The 26,039-nt window shown below is 43.4% G+C and overlaps 1 protein-coding gene across 4 annotated transcripts in view; it reads right to left on the bottom strand.

Moving 5' to 3' along the window:
* atp8a1 (ATPase phospholipid transporting 8A1) overlaps positions 1 to 26,039 on the bottom strand; it is a 433,224-nt gene that overhangs the window by 171,596 nt on the left and 235,589 nt on the right. For all 4 annotated transcript variants that reach the window (XM_038791303.1, XM_038791304.1, XM_038791307.1 and 1 more), the window contains 3 exons: positions 8,125 to 8,194; positions 5,493 to 5,577; positions 3,068 to 3,207 (listed from right to left, as the gene is read on the bottom strand). In XM_038791303.1, the coding sequence (XP_038647231.1) occupies positions 3,068 to 3,207; positions 5,493 to 5,577; positions 8,125 to 8,194 (295 nt within the window). The remainder of the gene's footprint in view (positions 1 to 3,067; positions 3,208 to 5,492; positions 5,578 to 8,124; positions 8,195 to 26,039) is intronic.

The following is a 26,039-nucleotide window of genomic DNA, read 5'->3' as shown; positions in this document are numbered from 1 at the left end:
AAAACACAAACTGGAATTGCCTCTAGTGCAGATATCCTGGAGTTGTCTACAGTTAATAGGTTATTTTAATACCAAGAAATGGAGTAAACATTTATAACTTTTTGAAATAGAAAATAGAAACAGAAAATGCTGGAAAAACTGAGGCCTGGTAGCATTTGCGGAGAGAGCAGCAGAGTTAAGATTTTGGTTCCGTATGACTTCGTCAGAGCCTCTTCTTCGAGGCATCAAAACATCAACTCTTTCTCTCTCCACAGATGCTGCCAGACCTCCCAAGTCTTTCCAGTATTTGTTTCAGAATTCAACAGTATTTTGCTTTTATTCATAACTTTGTTTTGAGAAGATTGATATGCGTCCTGATTTTTGGAGATTATGACATGGTAATGAGAAAAATTCCATTCTTTTCTAGTCTTTCACAGGAATATATTGGTAGCTCAGGTGCGTTGTTATCTTTTGCACTCTGCCATTTTTGTCAGATTCACTATGCCACTCCCAAAAGCTCAGTCATAATGCCACGACCAAAAACATCTTCCCCTGAAAGCATTCCAAAGGCACCGCTCTTGCCGTGACTCCCTGGTCTACTCCTGACACCAATAACACCTCTTCCTGTCTGAGGCACCTTTCCGTGCAAATGCAGGAGGTGCAACACCTTTATTTTCACCTCCTCTCTTCTCACTATCCAAGCTCCCAAGCACTCTCTCCAAATGAAACAGCGATTTATTTCAACTTCTTTTAATTTAATATACTGTATTCGCTGTTCATGATGTGGCCTCCTCCACATTGGGGAGTCCAAATGTAGACTGGGTGACTGCTTTGCAGAACATCTCTGTTCAGTCCGTAAGCATGACAGAGCTTTTGGTTGCTTGTCATTTTAAATCTCCTCCCATGCTGATCTTTCTGTCGACGGCCTGCTTGCGTTCCAATGATGTTCGAGAAACAGCATCTCATCCTTCATCCCAGCATTCTACAGCCTTCTGGACTCAACATAGAGTTCAACAACTTTAGACCATAACCTCTACCATCATGTTCCATGTGTTTTCTTTTCTTTCGTTTGTTTTTCTGGATTGGTTGCATTTGCTTCTTTCTTTATCCCTTACCATTGCATTCTGATGATTGTTATATATCCATTCCTGCCTCATTTGGACACAATCTTCGTTTCTTTAATATATGCATTACTCCTCTCATTGGCTGTTGCATCATAAAATGTTTTGATGTTTAATTTCCCTGCCCTCGACCCATCACAGATCTTCACCCTCGTTCTTTCTGCCCCCCTTCCCCAGCCTTAAATATTCTTACATTTCTACCTTTCTTCAGTTCTGATGAGAGATCATTGACTGGAAACTCTCCACAGATGTTGCCTGACCTACTGAGCATTTCCTGCATAGAGTTTCTACAGTGCAAAAGCAGGCTACTATTGCCATCGAGTCTGCACTTACCCTCCAAAAGAGCACCCCACCTATGCCCCATCCCCCGCCCTTTCCTCCTAACCCCACCTAACCTTTGGACACAAAGGGGCAATTCTATCATGGTTAATCTACCTAACCTGCACATCGTTGGAGGTGGGAAGAAACCAGGTCACCCAGAGGAAACCCACGCAGACACGGAGAGAATGTGCAGACTCCACAGTCACTCAAAGCCAGAATAGTGCTGGATTTTACAGTGGGCATGAATTCAGGCACTGAAAAGCCCACCCTGCAGCCATAGCGATGGTGTTGGTAGGCAAAACAGGGCTGTCACCCTCAATGGGCAGACGTCCCTCCCTTGGGAGCTGGAATCCCAGCAGCGCCAAAACTGAGTAGTTGGCGCTGCTGAGGCTGATAGTATGCCCACGAAGAAGGCATGTTGTTTGGACCTAGGTAAGCGGGGGATCTTCGACAGGGAGGGATCGGGCAGCCTAGGAAGGGAAGTGATAGGTTGGATGGCCTGTTTGGAGGTCATGATGGGGAGGAACAAAGGGGGACAACATCTTGCGTGGGGTGCATCAATGAGCAAAAGGCATCCCCCCAGTGCTGTTACCCACCCATTTCCTTTCCGTCTTTAAAAAAATTATTTTAAAATGCTCTTGCCCACTCCCAGCAACCATTTCATGGCATAGGCAGCATTTTCTATACGTCAATTGGCTTATTAACAAGCTCAATTGATGCTTAGTTATTTTAAAATGGCGGATGGGCTACTGGTTTCAGCGCCTGCCCACCTACCGTGATGGGGGTCCCCAGCTTGGGATTGGACAGGAAAGTGGTGGCCTTGTATTATACCTGGCTCCCATATCCCCTCTCTGAAAACATACCAAGCTGGGCCTTTAAAATCCAACCTATAATCACCACTTTTTATAGCTCCCTTTTAAGTAAAGAAGGCCACCTTCCTCATAATTCATTAGCAGTGTGCACCATCTACAAGATACATTCATAGAATCCCTACAGTGTGAAAGGAGATCATTCGGCCCATCGGGTCTGCACCAATCTCCAAAAGAGCTCCCTCCCCAGGCCCACACCATAACCACACCTAGCTTTCTTTTGAACACTAAGGGGCAATTTAGCTAATCCACCTAACCTGCATATCTTTATATGTGGGAGGAAACTGGAGCAACCAGAGGAACCCAATGCAGACATGCGGAGAATATGCAACCTCCACACAGTCACCAAAGGTCGGAATCGAATCCGGGTTCCTGGCGCTGAGAGGCAGCAGTGCCAACCACTGTGCCACCGTGCTGCATTGCAGGAACTCACCAAGATCCCTTAGGCAACACCTTCTAAACCCATGACCATTACCATCCACAAGGACTAGAGCAGCAGACACATGGAAGTTCCCCTTGAAGTCACTCACCAACCTGACTTGGGACTATATCACGTTCGTTCACTGCCGCTTGGTCAAATCCTGGAATACCCTTCCTAACAACACTGTGGATGTACCTACATGACAGAGGTGACAGCAGTTCAAGAAAGCCATCTCACCATCACCTTCTCAAGGGCAATTAGGGTTGGACAATAGATGCTGGCCTGACCAGCGAAGCCCACATCCCACAAATGAATTTTTTTTTAAAAAGAGGGGAAGAAGTGTCTGAAATACTTACTTTTTCAATCAATTCATAACTCTCTTCAAGCTTGAGTATCCTGTTCTGCAGTGCAGTAGTAGCACGATGGTATACTTCCAACCAATCCTGGTACATGCTTTCGGAAATCTCAGTAACAGCAAAACACAACGTTCTCAAACCTGCAAAGTAAAATTCAATGTTATTACAATTCTAATGGAAGCCAAACCAAATATAACCATGAAGAAAATAAGATCTGTCAGAACAAAAAAATACTCAGAAGGGTATTGAAATTGAAGAATACATTCCATAACAAAGGGTAAGGCGGTATTGCAAACTCATTCTATTTTATAAAGTCTTGGGAAATATTCCAATTTATCACCAAAAATTCTTCTTTGTTTTTATTGTAATGTCCAGTTATATTGAAATGATTAAATGTGTTTTAAGCAAAAATGCCTATGCCTATTACATGATTACTCAGCAACAATCTGATCACACCAGTCAGCAGGAACATTGCCAGCTTTTGGTTATGAGCAGGCAACTGAAGAAACATTGCAATGTCTTCAGTCAGTTATCCCTGCCAATAGGCAGAACCCGATGAGAAATTTTAAGTACATAGATGTAACCACACTCGAATGTCCCAGTCTGTCGTCCCTCATACTACTAGATGATCAGGGTTAATGTCTGATCTTTCATCATACAGCCACATGAAGGCAGTTTGACCTTCTCTAATCTAATCTACACTAGTTCACCAGCAGCAGAGCTTGCTGTTAGCTACATGTAGAAGGTAAGCCTGCCAGGATTCATTAACACCATCAGTCCTACGGGTTTATTGGATAGCAAGTTCATTGTAAAATTCTGGCAGTCTTGCACGTAGTAAATTGCATGAAGCTTATGATTCGGGAAATGACGGTACCACCGTGGGTTTCACATTGGCGTAAAAGTACCTTCAGTGTTAGACAAGCGGAGACATTTTTTTTTGATCAGTTATTTTATATTTAACCGTATGTAAAAATTGCACCAACATACTAAAACCTCTAAACGGCTCAAAAGTATAGCCTTGCATGCGAACTCCGAATAGGTATTTTCATATTCAACTTCAGCGCACAATCACAGAATACATTACTAAATAAATGGCAATGAATGGTACTGGAGTTTCATGCAGTTTGTCTGTTAACCTCACTGAAATTCACTTGGCAGATCTGGCATTTTAATAAGTTACAAACATTTCAGAAAGTTTTGAAGAGGCTTAAAAAATTGGATTTCTGGTATTTGGTTCAATTGAAAAATTCTGTGATCATGTATTTCCTAAAGCATAGGCTGTAACTTCTGAGTTCCAGGGCCGTGTATCCGATGGATGCACCAAAGGTGTGTTGGGGTACACCTCCACTCCAACCCAGATGATCCCTAAGGATTACTGTGAATCTGGAGTCACATATAGGTCAGGCCAGGTACAGATGACAGATTTCTTTCCCCAACATCCATTAGAGAACCAGATGGGTTTTTACGACCATTGTTTCATAGTTCATTATTAGACTTTTAATTCCAGATTTTTTTATTGAACTGAAATTTCACCATCTGCCATGGTGGGATTTGAGCCCACGACCCCAAACTAGCCCACTGGCTAACACTGCTGCCTCAGCCTATGGGGTCCGGATTCAATTCCAACCTCGGGTGACTGCCTGTGCATTGTTTGCACTTTCTCGCCATGTCTGCAGGGGTTTCCTCTGGGTGCTCCAAAGGTTAGATGAGGTTACTGGGTTAGGATGGAGGAATGGGCTTCGGTAGGGTGCTCCTTCGGAGTATCGGTGCAGACTCAATGTGCCAAGTAGCCTTCTTTTGCACTGTTGAGATTCTATGATTGCACAGCAATGTCCAGGAAGTCCTGCACTGGGAACCTCCAAAAGTGGGATTTAATTTGTAAACTTTGGATGGTTCCATCTGTCATACAACAATAGTTACAATAGTTACCCAGAAAAGTTTAGAAAAATTAAAACCACTTCTATCTTCTGGCACTGACCCATGGGACTCCCTCCATCCCTCTGATCCCCCATGGGACTGCCATCTCCTGTCACATGTCTCCAGCTACAGCTTTGGATGGCTTCTTTTGCATGGGAGCCTAGCAAGAATCCTTTCTCTGCCTGATAAGATTTCAAATCAGTCGCTGAGAGATTTTGTTGTGGCCCCATTGCAGAGTTCCATCTTTCCAAAGTGAAGGGGTTGAAACTTGAGTTTTGGGTTAGCAGCATGCAATGGCTTCTGCAGTCAACCAGTTGATGTTTACATTTTTCAGGTGGACTCAGCAGGAGCTGAAGCCATAGTGGAATAGTCACCATTGAAGATGAGAGGAAGGACCAGGAACAGATTGTGTTGACATCTGGGTGGAAACCAGGTGTAACTCCAGACTGTCGTTTTAAATCACAGCCTTCGTTTAAGAGCAATTGGATACACATTGTAAAGCACAAACCTTCTGTAGCAAACTGCTCTAAATGCTTCAAAGTAATGTCTTTGTATCTTGAACTCTCAGACAACCGTTCATAAATAACAGTATCCTATAAAATAAAATCATGTTATAAAATACAATTTATCATCACTGAATTTACATATTACAATTACTTCAGATTGTCATTTGAAGTATATAATATCCTATTAAGGGTGCTATTTTTCCAACTGTCTGTCTATTACCTGGAATTACTACTAACAATACAACTAATACAACTTGATTACTTGTAGCAAGGGTTGTTCCAACCAAGGACATGGAGATTCTTGTTGAGCTGCTCCTATGAAAATCCTCAGCTGCACATGCCCACATTCAATAACAGCGACTTAGAGAGGTGGGCCCTTGTTGTAAGGTAATTGGAGTCAGGCACATGCTCGATGAAGAAGAATGTTGCTGGAAGCATTAGCCACCAGTTGTTACATCTGTCCCGCAACCAAAGCTACCTAGAAACTGATATCAATACTCAGCTCTGATTGCAAGCCGAATCAAGGAGATGCATGTGTAAGGAAAAGGTCCATCTGATCAGATCAGATGGGGCTACTCATTGGCCATCCATCTGGAACATCGGTCTCATGGCCTTGGAAATTCATGTCTGTCCATGCACAGAGGTTTTTCCCTATTAACTACAGTTTGGGGCTCGACACCTGCTCATCCTAATCTTCCACACTAAAACAACAGCCAGCTCACTGGTATTGAACATCCCAATGCAAGATGCTACACTATCTCCGCAGCCATTTCAAGATTCTATAGGCATAATTCTCCTGAGCCCCTCTTGTGGGTTCAATGAGAGCCATTGGGGGAGAACATGGCTGCTTGCTCAGATATCAGTTTCACGCTGGCATGAATTTACAGTGGTATAATCTACTGATGGCTGCCATTGCGGGTCGGAAAACCAGCCTGACGCCAGCATGAACCTAGTTTCCGTACCGTTAATAGAATGTAGATGGAGGCCCAACCCCCAACACTAGGTTCCCCGTGATGCCGATGGGAAAACACGTCAACGTGAAACACATTCAGAACAACGTGGTGTGCAGATGTGGGGACTCATCTGAACAATAACTGGAGTTGCCTCCAGAATTCAGGATGAAGGCCACCAGCAACCCTAGAACACCACAACAGTGGAGCGAGGGAGCATTGTCAGGTGGTACTTCCAGATTACGTGTCCTGGAGGGGGTTCATTCTCCAGTCTCAAAATGTTCCTGGAGATCCACCTTTGTTCTCAGGAGGTCCACCTTCTTTCGACCATAGTGGATCAGTGATGCTGGACAACTTTTCAATATGGCACCTGGACATGATCGTGCACTCCGCGCCATACAGGCCTGCACCGCAATGAATACAATGTGTAAAGTCCAGGTGCATAATTAACAAGGTCGAGGACGGAAGACTTGGTGTGTTTTTTGCCAGCCGCAGGGGGAAAACAATCCATGTCCCCATCTCCGCCATGGAACCTAGTCTCAAAATGGGAGAATTCTGTCCAGTGGATGCATTGGTTGCAATCTCCTCAAATTCCCTAGATTCTGTATAGTTCCTAGTAGATTGGAAAACCACAAATGTGATAGCTCTGTTCCAGAAAGGAGACAGGCAGAAAGCAAGGAACTCTAGACCATCTGGCACAAAGTCCATCTTTATGAAAATGTTAGAACCCATTATTAAGGAAGTAATAACAGGACATTTAGAAAGTCATAATATAATAAGGCTGAGTCAAAATAATATTGTGCAAGGAAAATTCTGTTTGACAATTTATTGGAGATCTTTCAGGAAGTAACAAGCAGGGCAGGTAAAGGGGAAACCGGTCGATGTCGTGCATTTGTATTTCCAAAAGACAGTTGGTAAGGTGCCACATAAAATGTTACTACACAATACAGGAGCTTAAGGTGCCGGGGTGATATATTAGCATGTACAGAGGACTGGCCAACTAGCAGGAAACAAAGAGTTAGGATAAATGAGTCATTTTAAGGATGGCAAACTGTAGCTAGTGTAATACCACAAGAATGGGACTTCAACTATTAATGATCTATATTAATGACATATTATAGCCAAATTTGCTGATGATAAAAAGATAGGACCTATCTTCCAAGGCTCCAAGCACTCCTTTCAAGTGAAACAGTGATTTACTTGTACTTATTTCTACTTAGTGTATTGTATTCACTGTTCACAATGTGGCCTCCTCTACACTGGGAAGTCTAAGTCTACACTGAGCGAAGACTTTGCGGAACACCTCCATTCAAACAAGACGCATGACCCCAAGCTTCCTGTTGTTTGTTATTTAAATTCTTCGCCTTGCTATCTTTTAGTCTTGATGAAAGGTCATTGACCTGAATTGTAACTGTTTCCTGCCACATATGTTGCCTCACTCACTGTGTATTTTCAGCATTTTGTTTTTATTTCTATATTTAAAATTTGGAGAGTACATTATTTTGTTTGAACAAAAATTGCAGAATTTTTGAAGTACAAAATCTCACCGACTTAAATTACTATATTCCACTTTTGATTAGCAGTCAAGAAAAGGGATATCGCTATTAACATTGTAAACTTCAGCAAAATCAACTTGATGAAAACACTCTTAAATAATAAGTATGCAGATTAGAGAAAGACTTACTGCTCCTTTACAATAAAGTCTCAATTTTCCAGATGGCATCCGGACAATCACAGACATCCGCTTTCTATTGCTATAATAAAACAAACCAAAATTAAACATTTTTCTTGCAAATACTTCAAAACCATTGTCATAACGAATCAAATTTTTTAATGCAGCACAGTTCCATTAGCTCAGCCATAGGTCACTAAGCATTCGAGTATTTGCCCACAATGAACAGTTTATGTATATTGCTGGGAAAAGAATTATTAAAGGTACTAATTCGGGTACAATTTATTCTGGCCAGCTACAACAGGATAGGTTTAAGATCTAGGAGTGTTTCTGGTATTGGAGTAACTTAGAAATTTGGCTTCACATACCCCAGGGATCTTGAACAGTAGCAAGTATTCCTCTCAATATTCAGTTAAGTTAATCAGTGAATGCCTGAGCCATAGCACTTTCAGGTTTGATGTGCAGTCTATGCGGAGTTATACAAGTGGCGTGGAAGTATGGGCACTTCAGATTAAGGAGGGGGAAACTGCACTGTTTCTCATTTCTCATCATCATTTAATCATACATCGCAGCATCAAGTGAGAGCGAAATTTGATTTGGCTCAGTTGCACAGTGGCTAGCACTGTTGCCTCACTGCACCAAGGGCCCGGGTTCAATTCTAACCTTGGGTAACTTTGCACATTCTCTGTGTCTGCATGGGTTTTCCTCTGGGTTCTCAAGTTCCCTCCCAAGGTCCAAAAGATGTGCAGGTCAGATTTATTGGCCGTGCTAAATTGCCCCTTAATGACCAAAAAAGTTAGTTAGGGTTACAGGTGGTGATGTTGTCCCAGGAAAGGTGCTGCTTTGGAGGTCAATGGAGATTTGATGGGCTGAATGGCCTCCTTCTGCACTGAAGAAGTTCAATGACTTTTAATAGTCCCTTCCTCCATGTCTCATTGTCAAGATGACAAGAATGATCAGGGCTTGGTCATGGAATATTTCGGATCAATGGAACAATACACAAGGCAATTTAGAACTCATCCACTGTTCCCATCTTCTCTCAGGAATTCTGCACCCAATTACACCTCCACTGGACCACCCTTTTGTTCCTGTACTTGTCCCTTTCTCCTTTTGCTTTGCACCATCATCCACATTGGACTCCATGGGCGAGATTCTCCGATCGGTGGGCCCCGATCGTGGGCCAGACCCCATCGGAGGTCCCCCCCCCCCCCCCCCCACACACCAGCGTTCCCGCCAGCAACGACCAGAGGTGAACGGTGCCGGCGGACTGTTATTTTTTTGACGGCCGTTCGGCCCATCCGGGCCGGAGAATCACCGCTTGCCATTTGCAGCGATTCTCCGAGTGGCCCGGTGCGATTCTCGCAGCGCGGGTGGGATAATCGCGTGCGGTTTTCAGGGCGGCGTGGCGCGACTCGGGCAGCCCCCCGGCGATTCTCCCACCCGGCGAGGGGGGGGGGGGGGGGGGAGGAGAATACCGCCCCAAATATTTTTATTAAAACAGTAAAAAATATATACAAGGCCAAACGGTACAAATACTAATTTTGTGTTGGAGAAACAGTAAATTAAACCTCCCTGCAGTACCAATAATAGGGAGGGGGGGTAGGATATTCGATTATTAAAACAGTTCACAACACAGATCTACAAAATAAAAGGTACAAGCACTAAACTTTGCGCTGGAGAAGAGGGTAAAGAGGATGGTGGGGAGGGAGGAAGTCGAGGTGTTGGTGGAGGGGAGCCCAATAAGACACTGCCTGAACTATCTACTGAGGCAGAAAAACAAAAGAACCTTCAATTAAGATGTGCCAGCTTCCAGGAGTCCCCCAGAGGGGGTGAGGGGTGACAGAGTGTCAGCCACGAGTGAGCCCTGCACCCCACTGCAGAGAGCCTCATGAGCACCCTCGGCTCCCGACACTGCGTGGCTGACAGCCTTCGGACAGTCGCCCTCCGGCCCAAATCCTCCATCACACGGAGTGTGGCGGGCGACACAGGCCCACCAACCAACCCAGGGCCTACCTTGATCCCGCCACCGGGATCATCGACAGGCGGGATCTCCTCTGGCTCCTCCCAAGGTCCTGGGCCAGCAGGAGGTGGTGGTGCAGATGCTTGCTCCGCCCTCGCCACCTGGTCACTGGAAGGCCCAAAACATAACTCCGGAAACCGGTCCGGGATGATGGCAGAGGTGCCCGAAGACAGCGGTTGGGACAGAGGGGCTTCCAAACTATAATCCGTTAACAGCTTAAGAAGCAGGGGGTTATCGCTGACCCCCTCTCCTGAGAAATTGAATAAGTCTTTGGTGCTAAATTGTACTGGGTGGAACAGGCCCTCTAGACTAATAACGGTTACTTTTTAGGCTAGGAAGTTTGATTGGCAGTTGTTCACTGCTTAGCACATTGTTAAGTGCAATGTTCAAAATTATTAGCCCTAAATAGATGTGGTGGGTTTAGTTTGCAGCGGCCGCACAAATACAGCAACTTCCATGAAATGGTGAGGTTGACAGCAAGAAGTTGTTTTTGCAAAACCTGTGGTTGAGTGCTGCAGCTCGCACAGCAGCTTTTAAATATTCACATTTAACAGTGTATCTGCTCCTCTGCTGAAGTTGCTGCACCACTTAAGCATAAATAACGGTGAGTATCCGTAGCCTCACCGTTACTTTTCAGTGCAAAATCTGCTTATGTTTCTGCTTGACAAATACTACTTTAACCTCCTGAAGGTTTCCAGCATTTACTGCTTTTATTGCAAATGAACAATAAATACTTTCAGGAGGGGCTGAACCAGCAAGAAACAAAGGTAATTGGAATAAAATTAAAAGAGAAAACACATATGCCCTTAGGACCTCCTAAAGCAGTTTACTACCAATGAAGTGTAGCCACTGCTGCAATGTAGAAAACATGACATCAAACGTTTGCACACAATTGCACAAACAACAATGTGATGATCAAATAATCTGCATTTCTTTTTTAAAAAGTGACTTCAGCTGTTTAGGACGTCAGGAAGACCTTCCTTGCTCTTCAAAATTGTGCTATGGGATCTTCTTACAACCATCCAAGGGGGCAAATGGGGCTGAGGTTTCACATCTCCTCTTGACAGCCTTCAGCACGGTACTGGGCATAACATCCTGGAGTAACATAGAAGCATAGAAAATAGAAGCAGGAAACCATCATTCAGCCCTTCAAGCCTGCTCCGCCATTCATTCTGATTATGGCTGATTATCAAGCTCAATACCCATTCCCACCTTACCCCCATTTCCCTTGATTCCTTTTAGCTCCAAGAACAACATTTAATTCCTTCTTGAAATTACACGACTTTTTGGCCTCAACTACTTTCTGCGGGAGCAATGTCCACAGATTGACCACTCTCTGGGTGAATAAATTTCTACTCACCTCAGTTCCAAAAGGTTTACCTCTTATCCTCAAACTATGACACGTAGTTCTGGATTCCCTCACCACCGGAAACATTCTTTCTGAATCTACAATGTCTAATCCTGTTAGAATTTTTGTAAGTTTCTATGATATTCCCCTTTCACTCTTCTAAACTCCAATGAACATAATCCTAACCAACTCAGTCTCTCCTCATATAACAGTCCCACTGTTCCAGGAATCAGCCTGGCAAAACTTTGCTGCATTCCCTCCATAGCAAGAACATCCTTCCTCAGATAAGAACACCAAAACTGCACACAATACTCCAGGTGTGGCCTCACCAATGTCCGATACATTGCAGTAAAACATCTCTATTCCTATATTCAAATTCTCTCGCTATGAAGGCCATTTGTCTTCTTTGCTGTCTGCCGTACCTTCGCGCTTACTTTCAACGTGGATACCAAGATCTCGTTGAGTATCCATTTCGCTCAATTTGCACCCATTCAAATAATAATCTGCCTTCCTATTTTTGCTACTGGAGCGGATAATAATAATAATCACTTATTGTCACAAGTAAGCTTCAATGAATTTACTGTGAAAAGCCCCTGGTCGCCACATTCCAGCACCTGTTTGGAGAGGCATGATAAACTCATATTTATCCACATTAGACCGCATCTGTCATGCATGTGCCCACTCACTCAGCCTGTCCAAATTCCACTGAAGCATCTCTGCATCCTCCTCACAGCTCACCCTCCCATCCAATTTTGTATAATCTGCAAATTTGGAGATAATACATTTAGTTCCCCAGTACTACCAAGTGAGCCATGGTTGACATCTGCCGAGATTTCCACAAAGCTTTAAATTTTTGTATGTACTTCTACAGTGGCGTGGACCTTGAACAGTTTGCTGCTGAGTCTATACAGCAAGTGTCAGATAAATGGGCTGCTGAAGTTAGCTTTTCAGGAGATTTAAAGGATCAGAAATCATATCAAACTTGATCTGAACAGTAATTTGATTTATTAATTGTCGCACATGTTAATGGCAATATTACAACTAGAATTCATTTTTGGTAACAAGCATATCTTTAGAAATGCGATGATGTTGGAGGATGAGTGGCCATTACAACTTCATTTTGAAATTATCGTCGTTATTTGGCAAATCACTCCTTGGTATATCATCTCTAATCTCTTGAATCCCTTCAGAACTTTGAGATCTCTGTGCACCTCAAATTTATTACTCAGCTGCCTGAGCCTGCGCAATGCACTTTCCTATTTAAAATAATCCAACTATATATCCCTGCAAGATGTAGCCCAAAACTTTACACTTTGACCAAAGCTTGTGGCTGCCTGCCTCAAAATCGTCTTTGGTGGCTTGGTGTCAAATTTATTTTTGACAACACTTTTATGAAGTTACTCAAGACATTTAATTATGTCAGATGCTGTATTACTGAAAATTCTTGTTGTCATTTCAACTGGCTAATGACTATTCATCGTCAAATTTCCGTAAATTTTGAAGAGTTATATTTTACACATGTTACTCCAGTAGCCGAATAATAAAGGCATATTTTAATTGATTCTTAAATTTGGTTTATTTTCCTAGCAGACAAAATTCAATTCTGAATTATTCAAGAAAGGAGACTGACAAAATGAAGGAAGTTGTGGGCCAGTTAGCCGAATATGTCACAGGGAAACTGCTAGAATCCATTATCAAGGCAGTTATAGCCAGATAATTAGAAAATCATAATGAGATCAGTCAGAGCCAACATGGTTTTATGAAAAATAAATTATGTTTGGTTGATTTACTAGAGCTCTTTGAGAAAACAGCAAGTAATTTGGATAAAGGGATAATGTGGTGTGCTTGGATTTCCAAAAGACATTTGGTAAGGTTCCAGATCAAAAGTTATTACACAAAATAAGAACTCATGATATAGAGGGCATCATATTACCATGGATAATGGACTTGTTAGCTAACAGAAAGCAGAGAGTAGGGATAAATGGGTCTTGTTTTGGGGTTGGCATGCTGTAACAAGTAGAGTGCCATCGATTATGAAGGGACTGACTGTATGGGAGTTAAGTTTGCTAATGACAGTTTGGAATGTAAGTTGGTAAGATGGGGCAGAGTCCAGAAAGGGATGAAGATAGGTTATGGAGTTGGTACAAATTTGGAAGATGGAGTATGTGGAAAAATGGGAACTTGTCCAGAATTTGGTAAAAACAACAGAAAAGCAGTGTACTCTTTAAATGGAGAGAGTTTGCAGAACCTGGTGGTACAGATGGATCTGGATGTGCAAGTACACTAATCACAAACAGTTAGTATTGTTACAACACCTTGGGCGAGTGCGCTGTCAATTCCAGCCCCACAGGCCCCGGAGTCCGAACATAAATGAATTAACCAATAATGTGTATTAAATTTCTGAGATCTTTGGCCGTCGACTGCTCCAATGACTTATAGGCATCAGATTTGAAAGTCAAATACAAAAAACTGTTTATGTCTAATAACAAGAGAGACAAGACATTCAATAATTATAACAGAATATTGGCCAGCTAACCTATTACCCCCCACCCCCTTCTACTGTCCCACCCTCAACTCAAACACGCACTAAACCAGCACACATAGGGTAAGGGAAAGGGGTAAAATAATAGGGATTAAAATGGGAGAGAGAGAGAGGAGTGTCCTTGTTGCTAATATTGAAATTGTTGCAGCCAGCTATCTTCCCAGGATGCAAAGTGTTGGAACCACCAGTAGAGATTGCTCATGAACCTCTTCTGGCTTGAACATTCAGGCAGGACGCTTGCATCAAACCTGGGCCTTCACATGGAGAATCCACCTCAGGTCAGTTTAATTCTGCTTTGCTTCCACCTCCACCACACTAACTATCAGCCTCAGTCTCACTGAGATCAGGCTAGACTTCTCCAGATGAGAGTTTAAAAAGGATATTCAAACAACCCAATCTGCCTGTAGCTGGTGCTGGAGTGGATTTTCGCTGCAGGTCAAACTGGCTGTGCAGAGAGAAAAGCCTTTTCTTCAGGTCTTTGGTGAGAGATCAGAGCTGTGGTCCTCTTTGGGATCAAAACAAAAAACTGAACATTTACCAGCTTGGTGGAGGAGAAATAAGAGCCCCAACTGGGGTGTTTGAGAGAAAGAGATTCAAACAGAGCTTCCTTGAGCTCAGAGGTCAGAATGAAAACTGAAAGCAAATAAAGACTCACAAAGTAAGGAACATTCCAGAACAATCAGCACCAATCAGTATCGTTTGTCAGTTAGGACTCGGGAAAACTGAACAGATTATTGGCTGTCAGTCAAGTCCATTGAGATGAGTCATCACTGATGTCAGCATGGCCTGCTGGAGGATTCATTTTTTTTAAATTAAAGGAGAAGTTCATCTTAAAGGCTTAGGAGCCAGTGATTGTCCAGGCACAAAAATAATAAAAGCCAAATAGAATAGAAATTACACAGGAAAACAAGGGGCAGACAATGATTTACAAGAGGACCTTACAGTATGCAGGCCCAGCAAGTGATTAGCAAGGCAAATGGAAAGCTGGCAGTTATTGCAAAAGGAATGGAAAATAAAAGTAGAGAAGTTTTATATAACTGTACAGAGCCTTTGAGACCCCATATCTGGACTACTGTGTGTAGTTTTATTCTCCTTATTTGGAAAATGCTATAATTGCAATGGAAGCAATTCAGAAATGTTTCATGTGGCTCATTCCTGGATGAAGAACTTATCTTAAGAAAGGGTGAATTGCAGTTTAGAAGAGTGAGAGGTGATCTTATTGAATCATAGAGACCAAGAGGTGATTTGATAAGGTAATTATTGGGAAGATGATTGGTCTTGCAGTGGAGACTAGAACTAAGGGACGCAATTTAAAAATGAGAGATGAGGAGAAATGCTTTCTCTGGGGGTCATTAGTCTGTGGACTATTACCCAAGATAGCAGTGGTGGCTGAGCCATTACATTTATTCAAGGCAGAGTTAGAGAGATTTGTGATAGACAAGGGAGTTGAGGATTATGGGGGTGGGAGGAAAGTTGAGACCACAATCACGGTTGTACAATCGTTAGCATTGTTGCTTCACAGCGCCAGGACCCGGGTTCAATTCACGGCTTGGGTCACTGTCTGCAGAGTTTTCATGTTCTCCCCGTGTCTGCGTGGGTTTCTTCCGGATGCTCCGGTTTCCTCCCACAAGTCCCGAAAGAGACGCTCATTAGGTGATCTGGACATTCTGAATTCTCCATCCGAACAGGCGGCGGAGTGTGGCGACTAGGGGATTTTCACAGTAACTTCATTGCAATGTTAATGTAAACCTACTTGTGACACTAATAAAGATTACTATAATTCGGCCATGATCTTATCGAATGGCAGAGCTAGCTCAAATGGCCTACTGTTGCTCCATGTTTCGATGCTCTTATTAATTAAAATTTTAGACTGAATTCTCAATAACAGCTCAAATTATTTATTGCATGCTGCTGCCTTAAAGACGCACGTGCCATTTCCTTTCTAGCAATGAATGGAAGCCAACCCTGTATCCATATACAGAAATTGGAAAGAATTATTTGCAGCATCTGCCACCCACACAGAAAGATGATTTACTGCTCACTGAATGCTTTTTACAGCTTCAATTTTAAAAGTTGAAGTTTTGAAAGTTCTGATAAGCTTTGGAACATATTAAACCATGCATCTAGCATTTAATTTGATATATTTGGAATCTTTGAATTGTAGAAATGTTTATAAAATATTGATGAACACTGCCAATATATATCTGGCAGTTAAGTTAAAGTAGCTACTACACAATGCAAATATGCTATACATAATAAATGATTTCCTGGCTGAAGATACCTCACACACAAAAAATACAAAAGCACACAAATTTCCCCTCATTAACATCTGCATGAAATATAACTCCTGCCGTAGATGGATTTTGTGGTCTCAGCTCCAACCACGAAGAGGCTGAAAACAAGATTGCGTATGCAGCATATCCACACCATTCGGGATTCGCAAAACCTCTTACATGAGTATGCAGGTAAAGTACCTTGTATGTTTTTTAATCCATAAATGGCTGGTTAATAACTCGCATACAGATTTGCGTCATTGAGGGATTTGCAAATGAAAGTAAGGATTTTGATATATTGCAAGACCAGCAGCCATTGGAGATTGGCAAGGTCAAGGGGGATATGAATGAGAGTTTGTGTGAAGCAAAATTTAAATGCAATATATTTTTTCCTTTCAAATCAATTCAGTAACATGCATGATTTGAATATTTTTGTTTGTTTTCCATGGCATTGGCATTCATTACATATTGCTCATCTCTAATTGCCCGAGGCGGTGGCAGAGGGAGGTAGTCTACTTGAATTGTTGCAAATCATTTATTTTTAGTAGTATTCTGATGAGTAATTTCAGAGGGCAGTTAAGAGTTATCCATGCTTTGGGACTGGAGTCAGTCTGGGTGATGATGGTTGGTCCCCTTCCCTAAAAGGGCTTTTATTACAATCTGATTATACTGATACGCTGAATTCAAATTTTCGAGCTGCCACTGTTGAATTCACAACCAGGTTACTTATCCAGTACCAGAACAACTGCCTATAATGAATGTTAAATAAAAAGAAGATATATTAATATCAGAAAGCAGTAATGGTAATGAGAATTATTTAAAAATGTGGTCAGGTCAGGAATGTGATTGTTTTGAACAAACACTATTTTAATTATTGATCAGCAATCATAATCACGGAAATGTTAATGATGTTTTTTCCACAAATCTAGAAAAGATATGCAAACATGTGGGGCACAATCTTCTGATGTGAAATGAAATGAAAAATGAAAATCGCTTATTGTCACGAGTAGGCTTCAATGAAGTTAGTGAAAAGCCCCTAGTCGCCACATTCCGGTGCCTGTCCGGGGAGGCTGGTACGGGAATCGAACCGTGCTGCTGGCCTGCTTTAAAAGCCAGCGATTTAGCTGAGTGAGCTAAACCATCCCTAAACCAGATGTGTGTTGGTTTCAACGAGAAAAGTGGCGTGTAGCTCTCCAATCTCTGTTGACAGTACACAGGAGACAGCCCAAAGCACCAGGGAAACCCCCCTGCCCCATCACCCTCACACATACAAGCGTCAGGGCAAACTCCCTCCTCTTCCTCACACAAGCAACATGGCAAGCCCCTCAACACAAGTGATGGTGTAACACCGCACACAGAAAAAAGGGCAAACCCCCCCCACACGCACAAGCGACGGGGAACCCCCCACATGCACAAGCAATGGGGGCAAACTACCCTACCCACCATGGAGGGAACACCCTCCACACGAGCACTGAGGCAGCTTTCTCCCACAAAAAAAAATAGGAAAATCCTAATGGGGCTCTCCAGAGAACCCACCACTGGAGCAGCCACCTTAGCAGTGCCACCCTGGCAGTGGGGCATTGCCCTCCACCGCCCCTCCGGGGCTATGCTTACCTTTGTGCCTTACGACGGGTTCATATATGGGGAAACCCTTTTTAAAAAATATATTTTTATTCTCCATTTTCTTCAAAATTTACACCCCACTAAAAAACAGTAAATGGTAACGAATACAATGTCAATCCCTTTATTAACAACAATGACATCCTCCCACCACCCCCCAAACAACAGCCCGCATAACAATATAAGCATCAAATAAAACAAAACCTCCCAAGGAAGAAAAAAAAAGGAATCAGGAATCACCTATGGTCACATTTACATATATAGTCCACCCCCCCCAACATTCAACGTCATCCAATCCCCGAAAGAGTACGATGAATGACACCCATGAATTTTACCCCCCCCCACCTCACTCCCGTTCACTGGCCGGCTTAAACTGACCAGTGTGGAGGCCCCCGCCCAGGTCTCCTTCCCCCTTGCCCGGTCCCAGGAAAACAAAGAAGTCCCCTTCAGCACACAACTCCAGCAAAAACACCCAAGCCCGAAAGAACCATCATTGCAAATGAAAGTCCCTACTCTTCCCTTGTCCTAATGTACAGTGCCAACTCTTTTAGTACATATACCAACACGCAGTGAAAAAATAAAGTTACATGAGGCTACATCGGTACAATACCCACTCAGTCCCAATTCTGCCACAGTCCTTCTGCCTTCACAAACCCCTCCGCCGCTTCACCGTCCCAAAACAAAAGTCCTTGGATTTGTAAGTCACCCTCAACTTAGCTGGATACCCTATGTGGCACTGCACCTTGCTGTTGTACAGTGCCTTCTTCACCCTGCTGTAGGCCGCCCGCCTCCTCGCCAACTCCACCGTAAAGTCCTGGTATATACATAGGGGCAGCAGGGTAGCATGGTGGTTAGCATAAATGCTTCACAGCTCCAGGGTCCCAGGTTCGATTCCCGGCTGGGTCACTGTCTGTGTGGAGTCTGCACGTCCTCCCCCTGTGTGCGTGGGTTTCCTCCGGGTGCTCCGGTTTCCTCCCACAGTCCAAAGATGTGCGGGTTAGGTGGATTGGCCATGATAAATTGCCCGTAGTGTCCTAATAAAAGTAAGGTTCAGGGGGGGTTGTTGGGTTACGGGTATAGGGTGGATACGTGGGTTTGAGTAGGGTGATCATGGCTTGGCACAACATTGAGGGCCGAAGGGCCTGTTCTGTGCTGTACTGTTCTATGTTCTATATACCAGTTCCAGCCCAATGCACCACCCATTTCTGCTTTGCCCAGCACAGGGCCTTCTCCTTCACGCTGTACCTATGGAAACACACAGCTACTGCTCTTGGCGGCTCACTCACCTTAGGTATAGGCCTCCACGACCTATGAGCCTGATCCAGTTCGCATCGAGAGGGATCGTCTCCCTCCAGTAGCTCCGCCAACATCGTGGCAAAATACTCAGTCGGCCTCAGGCCTTCCACTCCTTCAAGCAGACCCACGATCCTCAGATTGTGCCATCTGGATCTATTTTCCAGGTCTTCCACTTTGGCTCGCAGACCCTAGTTAGTCTCTATCAGCCTCCGCAGCTTCTTCCCCATCGGGGGGAGTTGATCACTGTGCTGCGATAATGCCTCTTCCACTTCCTTCAGTGTCTCACCTTGCTCTCGCATGTCCGTCGCTGCACTCGATACCGCCGCCCTCACCGGGGCAATCGCCTCCTCCACCAGCACTTTCAATACTGCCCCCATTTCCTGATTCATCGCTTCCATGTGCTTTGTGAACTGCTTTTCAAGTTCCACGGCCATCAGCTTGTCATTTCTTCTGCCGTGAGCAATGCAGCCTCCTCTCGTGCCCCAGCCTCCGTTTTCCTTACAGTTCCTGCACTGACTTTTCCACTTGCCGGCGGATTTTCATTAACCCCCTTTTTCACTGCCTTTTTTTCCCCCAAACTTGGACATTTCTCCTCACTGTGCCTTCCAACAAATTTTTCACCCTCCGTTGCCCTGGGACCTGGTGTTAAAACCCCAAAAATTATATTCCCGAGTGGGAGCCCTCCAGGTGTGCGGCTCGGGAAGCCCTTTAAATAGATTTAACTGCATTTAAATTAAGTTTCCCCTCCTTTATTCTGGGCAGCAACCTCATTATGTACGGACGGGGGTCAGGGAAAATTAGAAACAGAGACCTTGCTGGCGAGAATCGCATTTTTTGATTCTTGCGAGATTCTGTGCCCACATCGTAGTTTGCGCTCACAGTGAACGTGGGTCTAAAATTGCCCGCTAAGTTAATACACATCTCTGCATGCACTACTAAAACGACAAATGCTGCCTCATTCTTACAATCAGTTAGTTAATAAGTTCCAGAATCAGATTATAGCAAAACTTTCCATTAACCAAGATTGGCAAAGCAGTTTTAAAGAAAAACAATATTTTATCACTTCATCACTAATGCTCTGAAAAACTATTTATTCAGGTATGTCAGAGTGATGCTTAAAACTCTAGGAAGGTAAAGTCTTCTGAGAAATAAATCATTTTGATGGCAAGTGCAAAATCCTAATCTAGACGTAAAAATCTGCCCTCATGGAGAATCAACCCTTCTCTAGCTAAAATGGATTGAAATAGATGTAATTTCTTTGGCAGATAAAAAAAGCAATTGAAGATATCAGTGATTATTTCCAGCATTAGCAGAGTAGCATGCGATACAAAAAATATAGGTGCATGTGTCAAAATTGAGGTGGGTCCAGCGCTTAATACTCAGCATGTGGTTATGTACTCCTGAACAAAATATTGAAATAAAAGTTGCAGATTAATCCAACTTTTCAATGGAAATCAAATAGCTCAGCATTGCGCTCATTTATAAAGGCTCTTTAGTAGTGAAGTGATGACTACAACAATCTGCTGTCTTCATCTAGTTTAATCAGTGTATATTAATTGCCATGAACAGGTAGCTACTTGGAACCATGGCTGAGAAAAAGTGCCCGTAGGTTATCCCACTTCTGTGACAGTTGATGCCTTTGACAGAAACGACTTAACAAGCACTCCATTCACTCCCCGGTGACATATTATACAATGTTTAGGCTCCCTCAATGATAAACAATAGTAAAACATCTGCAAAGCCACTTCAAAATGAGTTTTAAAGATGTCTTGCAATAGGCTGTATTAAAAATCATTCCTCCAACCAGACTGGTGCCTATGCTGGCACATGGAGCCATCAACAATGGGTCAGATTTTCCAGTCAGCACTGAAGGAACAGTGCTTACTGTTCAGCTAACAGCTGTCCACAAAGTTTTTGTAGACTTTAGAATGCATACTTGTTCTAATCTGCACCCATTAAATTTGTAAAATTTTTGAAGAGATAGCTACTTAGTTCTCCATGTTCTCTCACATAACTTATTTTTTGTAATAGAAGTTGAAAATAATGACCGAGGAAGTGAACTGGGTTTGGTTGCAGGTATGATTGTTTTAATACATCAGAAAACAAAAAGATCACAATTATTACGATGCAGGAGGCCATTCCGCCCATCGTGTCTGCACGGACTCTCCAAATAAGCATCATGACATAATGCCATTCCCGTGCTTCCCTCCCCTGTAATCCTGCCCATTGTTTCTATTCAAATCATCGTCTGATGTCCTCTTGAATGCCTCGATTGAACCCGTCTCTCCACCACACTTCCAGTGTACATTCCAGACCCTAATTACTCGCTGTGAAAAAGCTTTGCCTAACATACACTTGCTTCTTTTGAAAATCACTTCAAACCTGTGCCCCGACTCTTGATTCTTTTACGATGGAGAACAGTTTCTCCCTATTTACTCTGTCCAGCCCCCTCATGATTTTGAACACCTCCATCAAATTTCTCATCGCCTTTTTCTCTCCCTGGAAAGCAATCCTAACCTCTCCAATCTATCTTCATAACTAAAGTGTCTCATCCCCCGAAACATTCTTGTAAATCTATTCTGCACAGCAGGGATTCTATGAATCTATGAAAAGTAACACCTCAGAAATAAAACTGCAACTGAAAGGGAGGGAGGAACTCAAGAAAATTACAATCACCAGGGAAGTGGTATGGAGCAAATTGTTGGTGCTAGGGCTTCCCAGGCCCTGATAAATTTTACTCTGGGGTCTTAAAAGAAGTGGCTAGTGTGTTGCTTTTAATTATCCAAAATTCCCTAGATTTGGGGAAGGTTCCGTTAGATTGGAAAATAACGAATGCATCTCCTTCATTTAAAAAAGGAGAGAAAGTAGGAACCTACAGGCCAGTTAGCTTAATATCTATCAAAGGGAGAATATTAGAAGCTATTATTAAAGAAGTTATGGACGAGCGCTCAGAAAAGTTCAAGGCAATCTGATAAGAGTCAACATCGTTTTGCGAGAAGGAAATCCTGACCAATTTATTAGAGTTCCTTGACAAAGGAACATGTGCTGGGGTAAAAGGGAACCGTTGGATGTACTGCACTTGGATTTCCAGAAAACATTTGATGAGGTGATAAGGAAAGATGTACCTGCCCTGGAAGCAGTTCAGAGATGGTTCACTGGACTAATAGCTGAAATGGGAAGGTTGTCTTACGAGGAAAGGTTGGACAGAGGAGGCTTGCATCCATTGGAGTTTAGAAGGGTAAGAAGAGACTTGATTGAAACCTATAAAGATCCAGAGGGGTCTTGACAAGGTAGATGCGGATTGGATGTTTCCTATTTGGTAAGCTCTAGAATGTTTAAAAATAAGGATCGCCCAGTTGAGACAGATGTGGATTTCTTTCTCTCAGAGTCGTGAGTCTTTGGACGTTTCTTCCTCAAAAGCAGTAGATGCAGAGTTTTTGAATATTTTTAAGGCAGAGTGAGATAGATTCTATGCAAGGAGGTGAAAGGTCATGGGGTAGGTGGGAATGTGGAGTTAAAGTTACAATCATATCTCTACGATCTCATTGAATGGTGGAAGCAGGCCCAAGGGCCCTAGTTCTGCTCCCAATCCATTTGTTCACCTGGATGTTAGCCAAGCTCTATGGCCATTTGGAGACAATGGAGAGAAATATTGAGGGGCGATGGTGAGGTGGAGCTGGAATATTGACTGTGTGGAAACAGTCACTATGCGTTCAATGATGTCAAGTTCAGTAATACATAAAGTGGTGCGAGAACATGGCACAATTCCAAAGACAAATTTAGGTGGATTTATGTTCTTAGCTACAATGGGAATTTCTGCTTTAAAGGGGTTGCCCACTTGCTTCCATTAGTTTCAAACCATGCTGCGGACCATGCTGCATTCAAGCCAAGCAGGATCAGATGAGGTCAAAGGTCTCTCAGACAACTTGTGACACGGAAAGCCAATAATTAGTCTAGCCCTCCACCATACCAACGTGGCACCTAGCTAAATTGCTGCATTAAGTTGTTTTGCTAATTTAATTAAAATCGGTGCATAAAAGTTTAAACATTGTCTGTTTTTTGCACAACTCTGGTTTTTGGATAGCCAGATTTGAGACAATATACCTGTGTCCTAGATAGCACAAATAGAAGAAGAAATTGCCTTTCACATTTCATTACAATCTTTCTTGTTTTTCTCAATGCTATTATGCTCCTTGCTCTTGTTTTGCCCTTTGGAATCTCCAGGTTTTGACCATTTTACCAAATCTTCCCCTTTTCTATATCCTCATTGTTACATTAAGACCCACTGCACATTATTCTCTGTTCCAAGGATTTAAAAAAGCAAGCATCTTGCTTCCTCATCTTTCCTTCTTTATATAAAACCATTGATGTCATCTAACCATGGACTTCCTGATTTAACTCACTTATACTCGTATCAGAGTTGTTAATCTCTTACTTTGGGCATGACCTTGATGTCTCAATTTAAAAAATAGTTGAATTGAAATCAAAAATATTAATTTAAAAGTCACTTCCTCAATATCAAAAATATAAATTACTCTCATCATAAAAGATTCGGGGCTGCTTATTTTGTGGTATACATTTCCAAACACAAATTATTCTTTGCTGCAGTGAAGGCAAAGTAAATCAAAAAGGTACATGCTGTCTGAACAGCAGATATTCATTCGATTGAAACTCAAAATTAATCTGGGGAAAGTGGATAGTGAGAGCAGCTGGAAAGGAGTATACATTGCAACAGCAGAATGCACAGCATGTAACAGGAGTTACGTAATTTTTCATTTTCACAATGACAAGAATGGCAAGATGTGTATCACAAACAGTATTAATGTATTAATGTAGAGGACATATGTACTGCAATTTCCAAAGTGGCAATACACATTTGGGCTATAAATCATTGTTGGCCATTTTAACACAGCATATTCAAGGCCTTTTTTAAGCTGATACGTATGAAATGATTCCTACTAATTTAGTCATGAATACATACGTTTTATTTTTAGGGGTGGAAGAAAGGGTACAGGAAATCATAGTCCAAGATCTGCAAGATAGGTCCATGCAGAGTCATAGTACAAGGGCATGGAGGGATATGTCACTGAGGGCAGCAATCATTGTAAGATTTACTGTAACATTGAAAATTGGAACACACTCCCGCTCTCCCTCGCGGGGAGAGTTCAGACGATCAAAATGAACGTACTGCCCAGGTTCCTCTTCCTGTTTAGATCCATTCCGATCTACATCCCCAAGGCCTTTTTCAAAGCGCTGGACAAACTCATCATGGCGTTCGTATGGGGGGGTAAAAATGCTAGGATCCCAAAGAAGGTCTTACAAAAAACAAAAACCAGGGGAGGGCTAGCCCTCCCGAATCTACAATTCTACCACTGGGCAGCAACAGCCGAGCGAGTAAGGGGATGGATCCAGGAGCCAGAGGCTGAGTGGGTGCGTGCGGAGGAGGCCTCCTGCATGGGAACCTCCCTCCGGGCCCTCGCCACGGCAGCACTCCCATCCCCACCCAAAAAACACTCCAGCAGCCCAGTGGTGACAGCCACCCTCCAATCCTGGAACCAACTGCGGCAGCAACTTGGCCTGACCAAAATGTCGAACAGGGCTCCCATCTGCAACAACCATAGGTTCACACCAGCACTGACTGACGCCACCTTCAAAAGGTGGAGGCAGGACGGGGGGACACTGACAGTCAGGGACCTATACACGGACGACAGGATCGCAACACTGGACGAACTGACAGAGAAGTTTCAGCTAGCTGGGGGGAACGAGCTACGGTACCTGCAGCTCAAAAACTTCCTACGAAAGGAGACAAGGACGTACCCACAACCGCCACGACAGACACTACTGGAAGACCTACTGGACGCAAGTATCCTAGAGAAAGGGAACTGTAGTGACATGTATGACCGACTGGTAGATAGGGACGACACCGTACTGGACGCAACAAGAAGGAAATGGGAGGACGACCTGGGGATGGAGATAGGGTGGGGACTCTGGAGCGAAGCACTGCATAGGGTCAACTCCACCTCCACGTGCGCAAGGCTCAGCCTGACGCAACTAAAAGTGGTACATAGAGCCCACTTAACAAGAACCCGTATGAGTAGGTTCTTCCCGGAGGTGGAAGACAGATGTGAACGGTGCCAAAGAGGCCCGGCCAACCACGCCCACATGTTCTGGTCTTGCCCCAGACTCGTGGAGTACTGGACAGCCTTCTTCGAGGTTATGTCCAAAGTGGTGGGAGTGAGGGTGGAGCCATGCCCGATAGTGGCGGTCTTCGGGGTTTCAGAACAGCCAGATCTATTCCTGGGGAGGAGGGCGGACGCCCTTGCCTTTGCCTCCCTGATCGCCCGCCGTAGAATCCTGTTTGGCTGGCGGTCAGCAGCACCGCCCAGAGCTGCGGACTGGCTGTCCGACCTCTCGGAATCTCTCCAAATGGAGAAAATCAAATTTGCCATCCGAGGGTCGGACGACGGCTTCCACAGAACGTGGGAGCCATTCATGCAACTGTTCCGGGACCTATTTGTGGCCAATGTACAAGAGGAAGAATAGTCGGGGGAAGGTAGCGGGAGGGGCTACAGGTTCGGTACGGGGGTTCGATGGCTAGCTAAGGCCCAAAACCAAACTAAATAAACATGTTGGGGGGGGGGGGGGGGGGGGCGCAGTTACTACTACGAAGATGCTTACCTGTAAATATGTATGTTAATTTTTGCGTGTTTGTTTGGTTTTTTTTTTTTTTTTTTTTTTTTTTTTTTTTTTTTTGTTCTTTTTCTCTCCTAACAATTTGTAATTTGTTCAATATAAAATATGAAAACTGAATAAAAACATTTATAAAAA

The sequence above is a fragment of the Scyliorhinus canicula genome, chromosome 3 (genome assembly GCF_902713615.1).
Source record: "Scyliorhinus canicula chromosome 3, sScyCan1.1, whole genome shotgun sequence".
Lineage (NCBI taxonomy): Eukaryota > Metazoa > Chordata > Chondrichthyes > Carcharhiniformes > Scyliorhinidae > Scyliorhinus > Scyliorhinus canicula.
The sequence above is the reverse complement of the archived record's forward strand: the minus strand, read 5'-3'. Positions and strand labels throughout refer to the sequence as shown.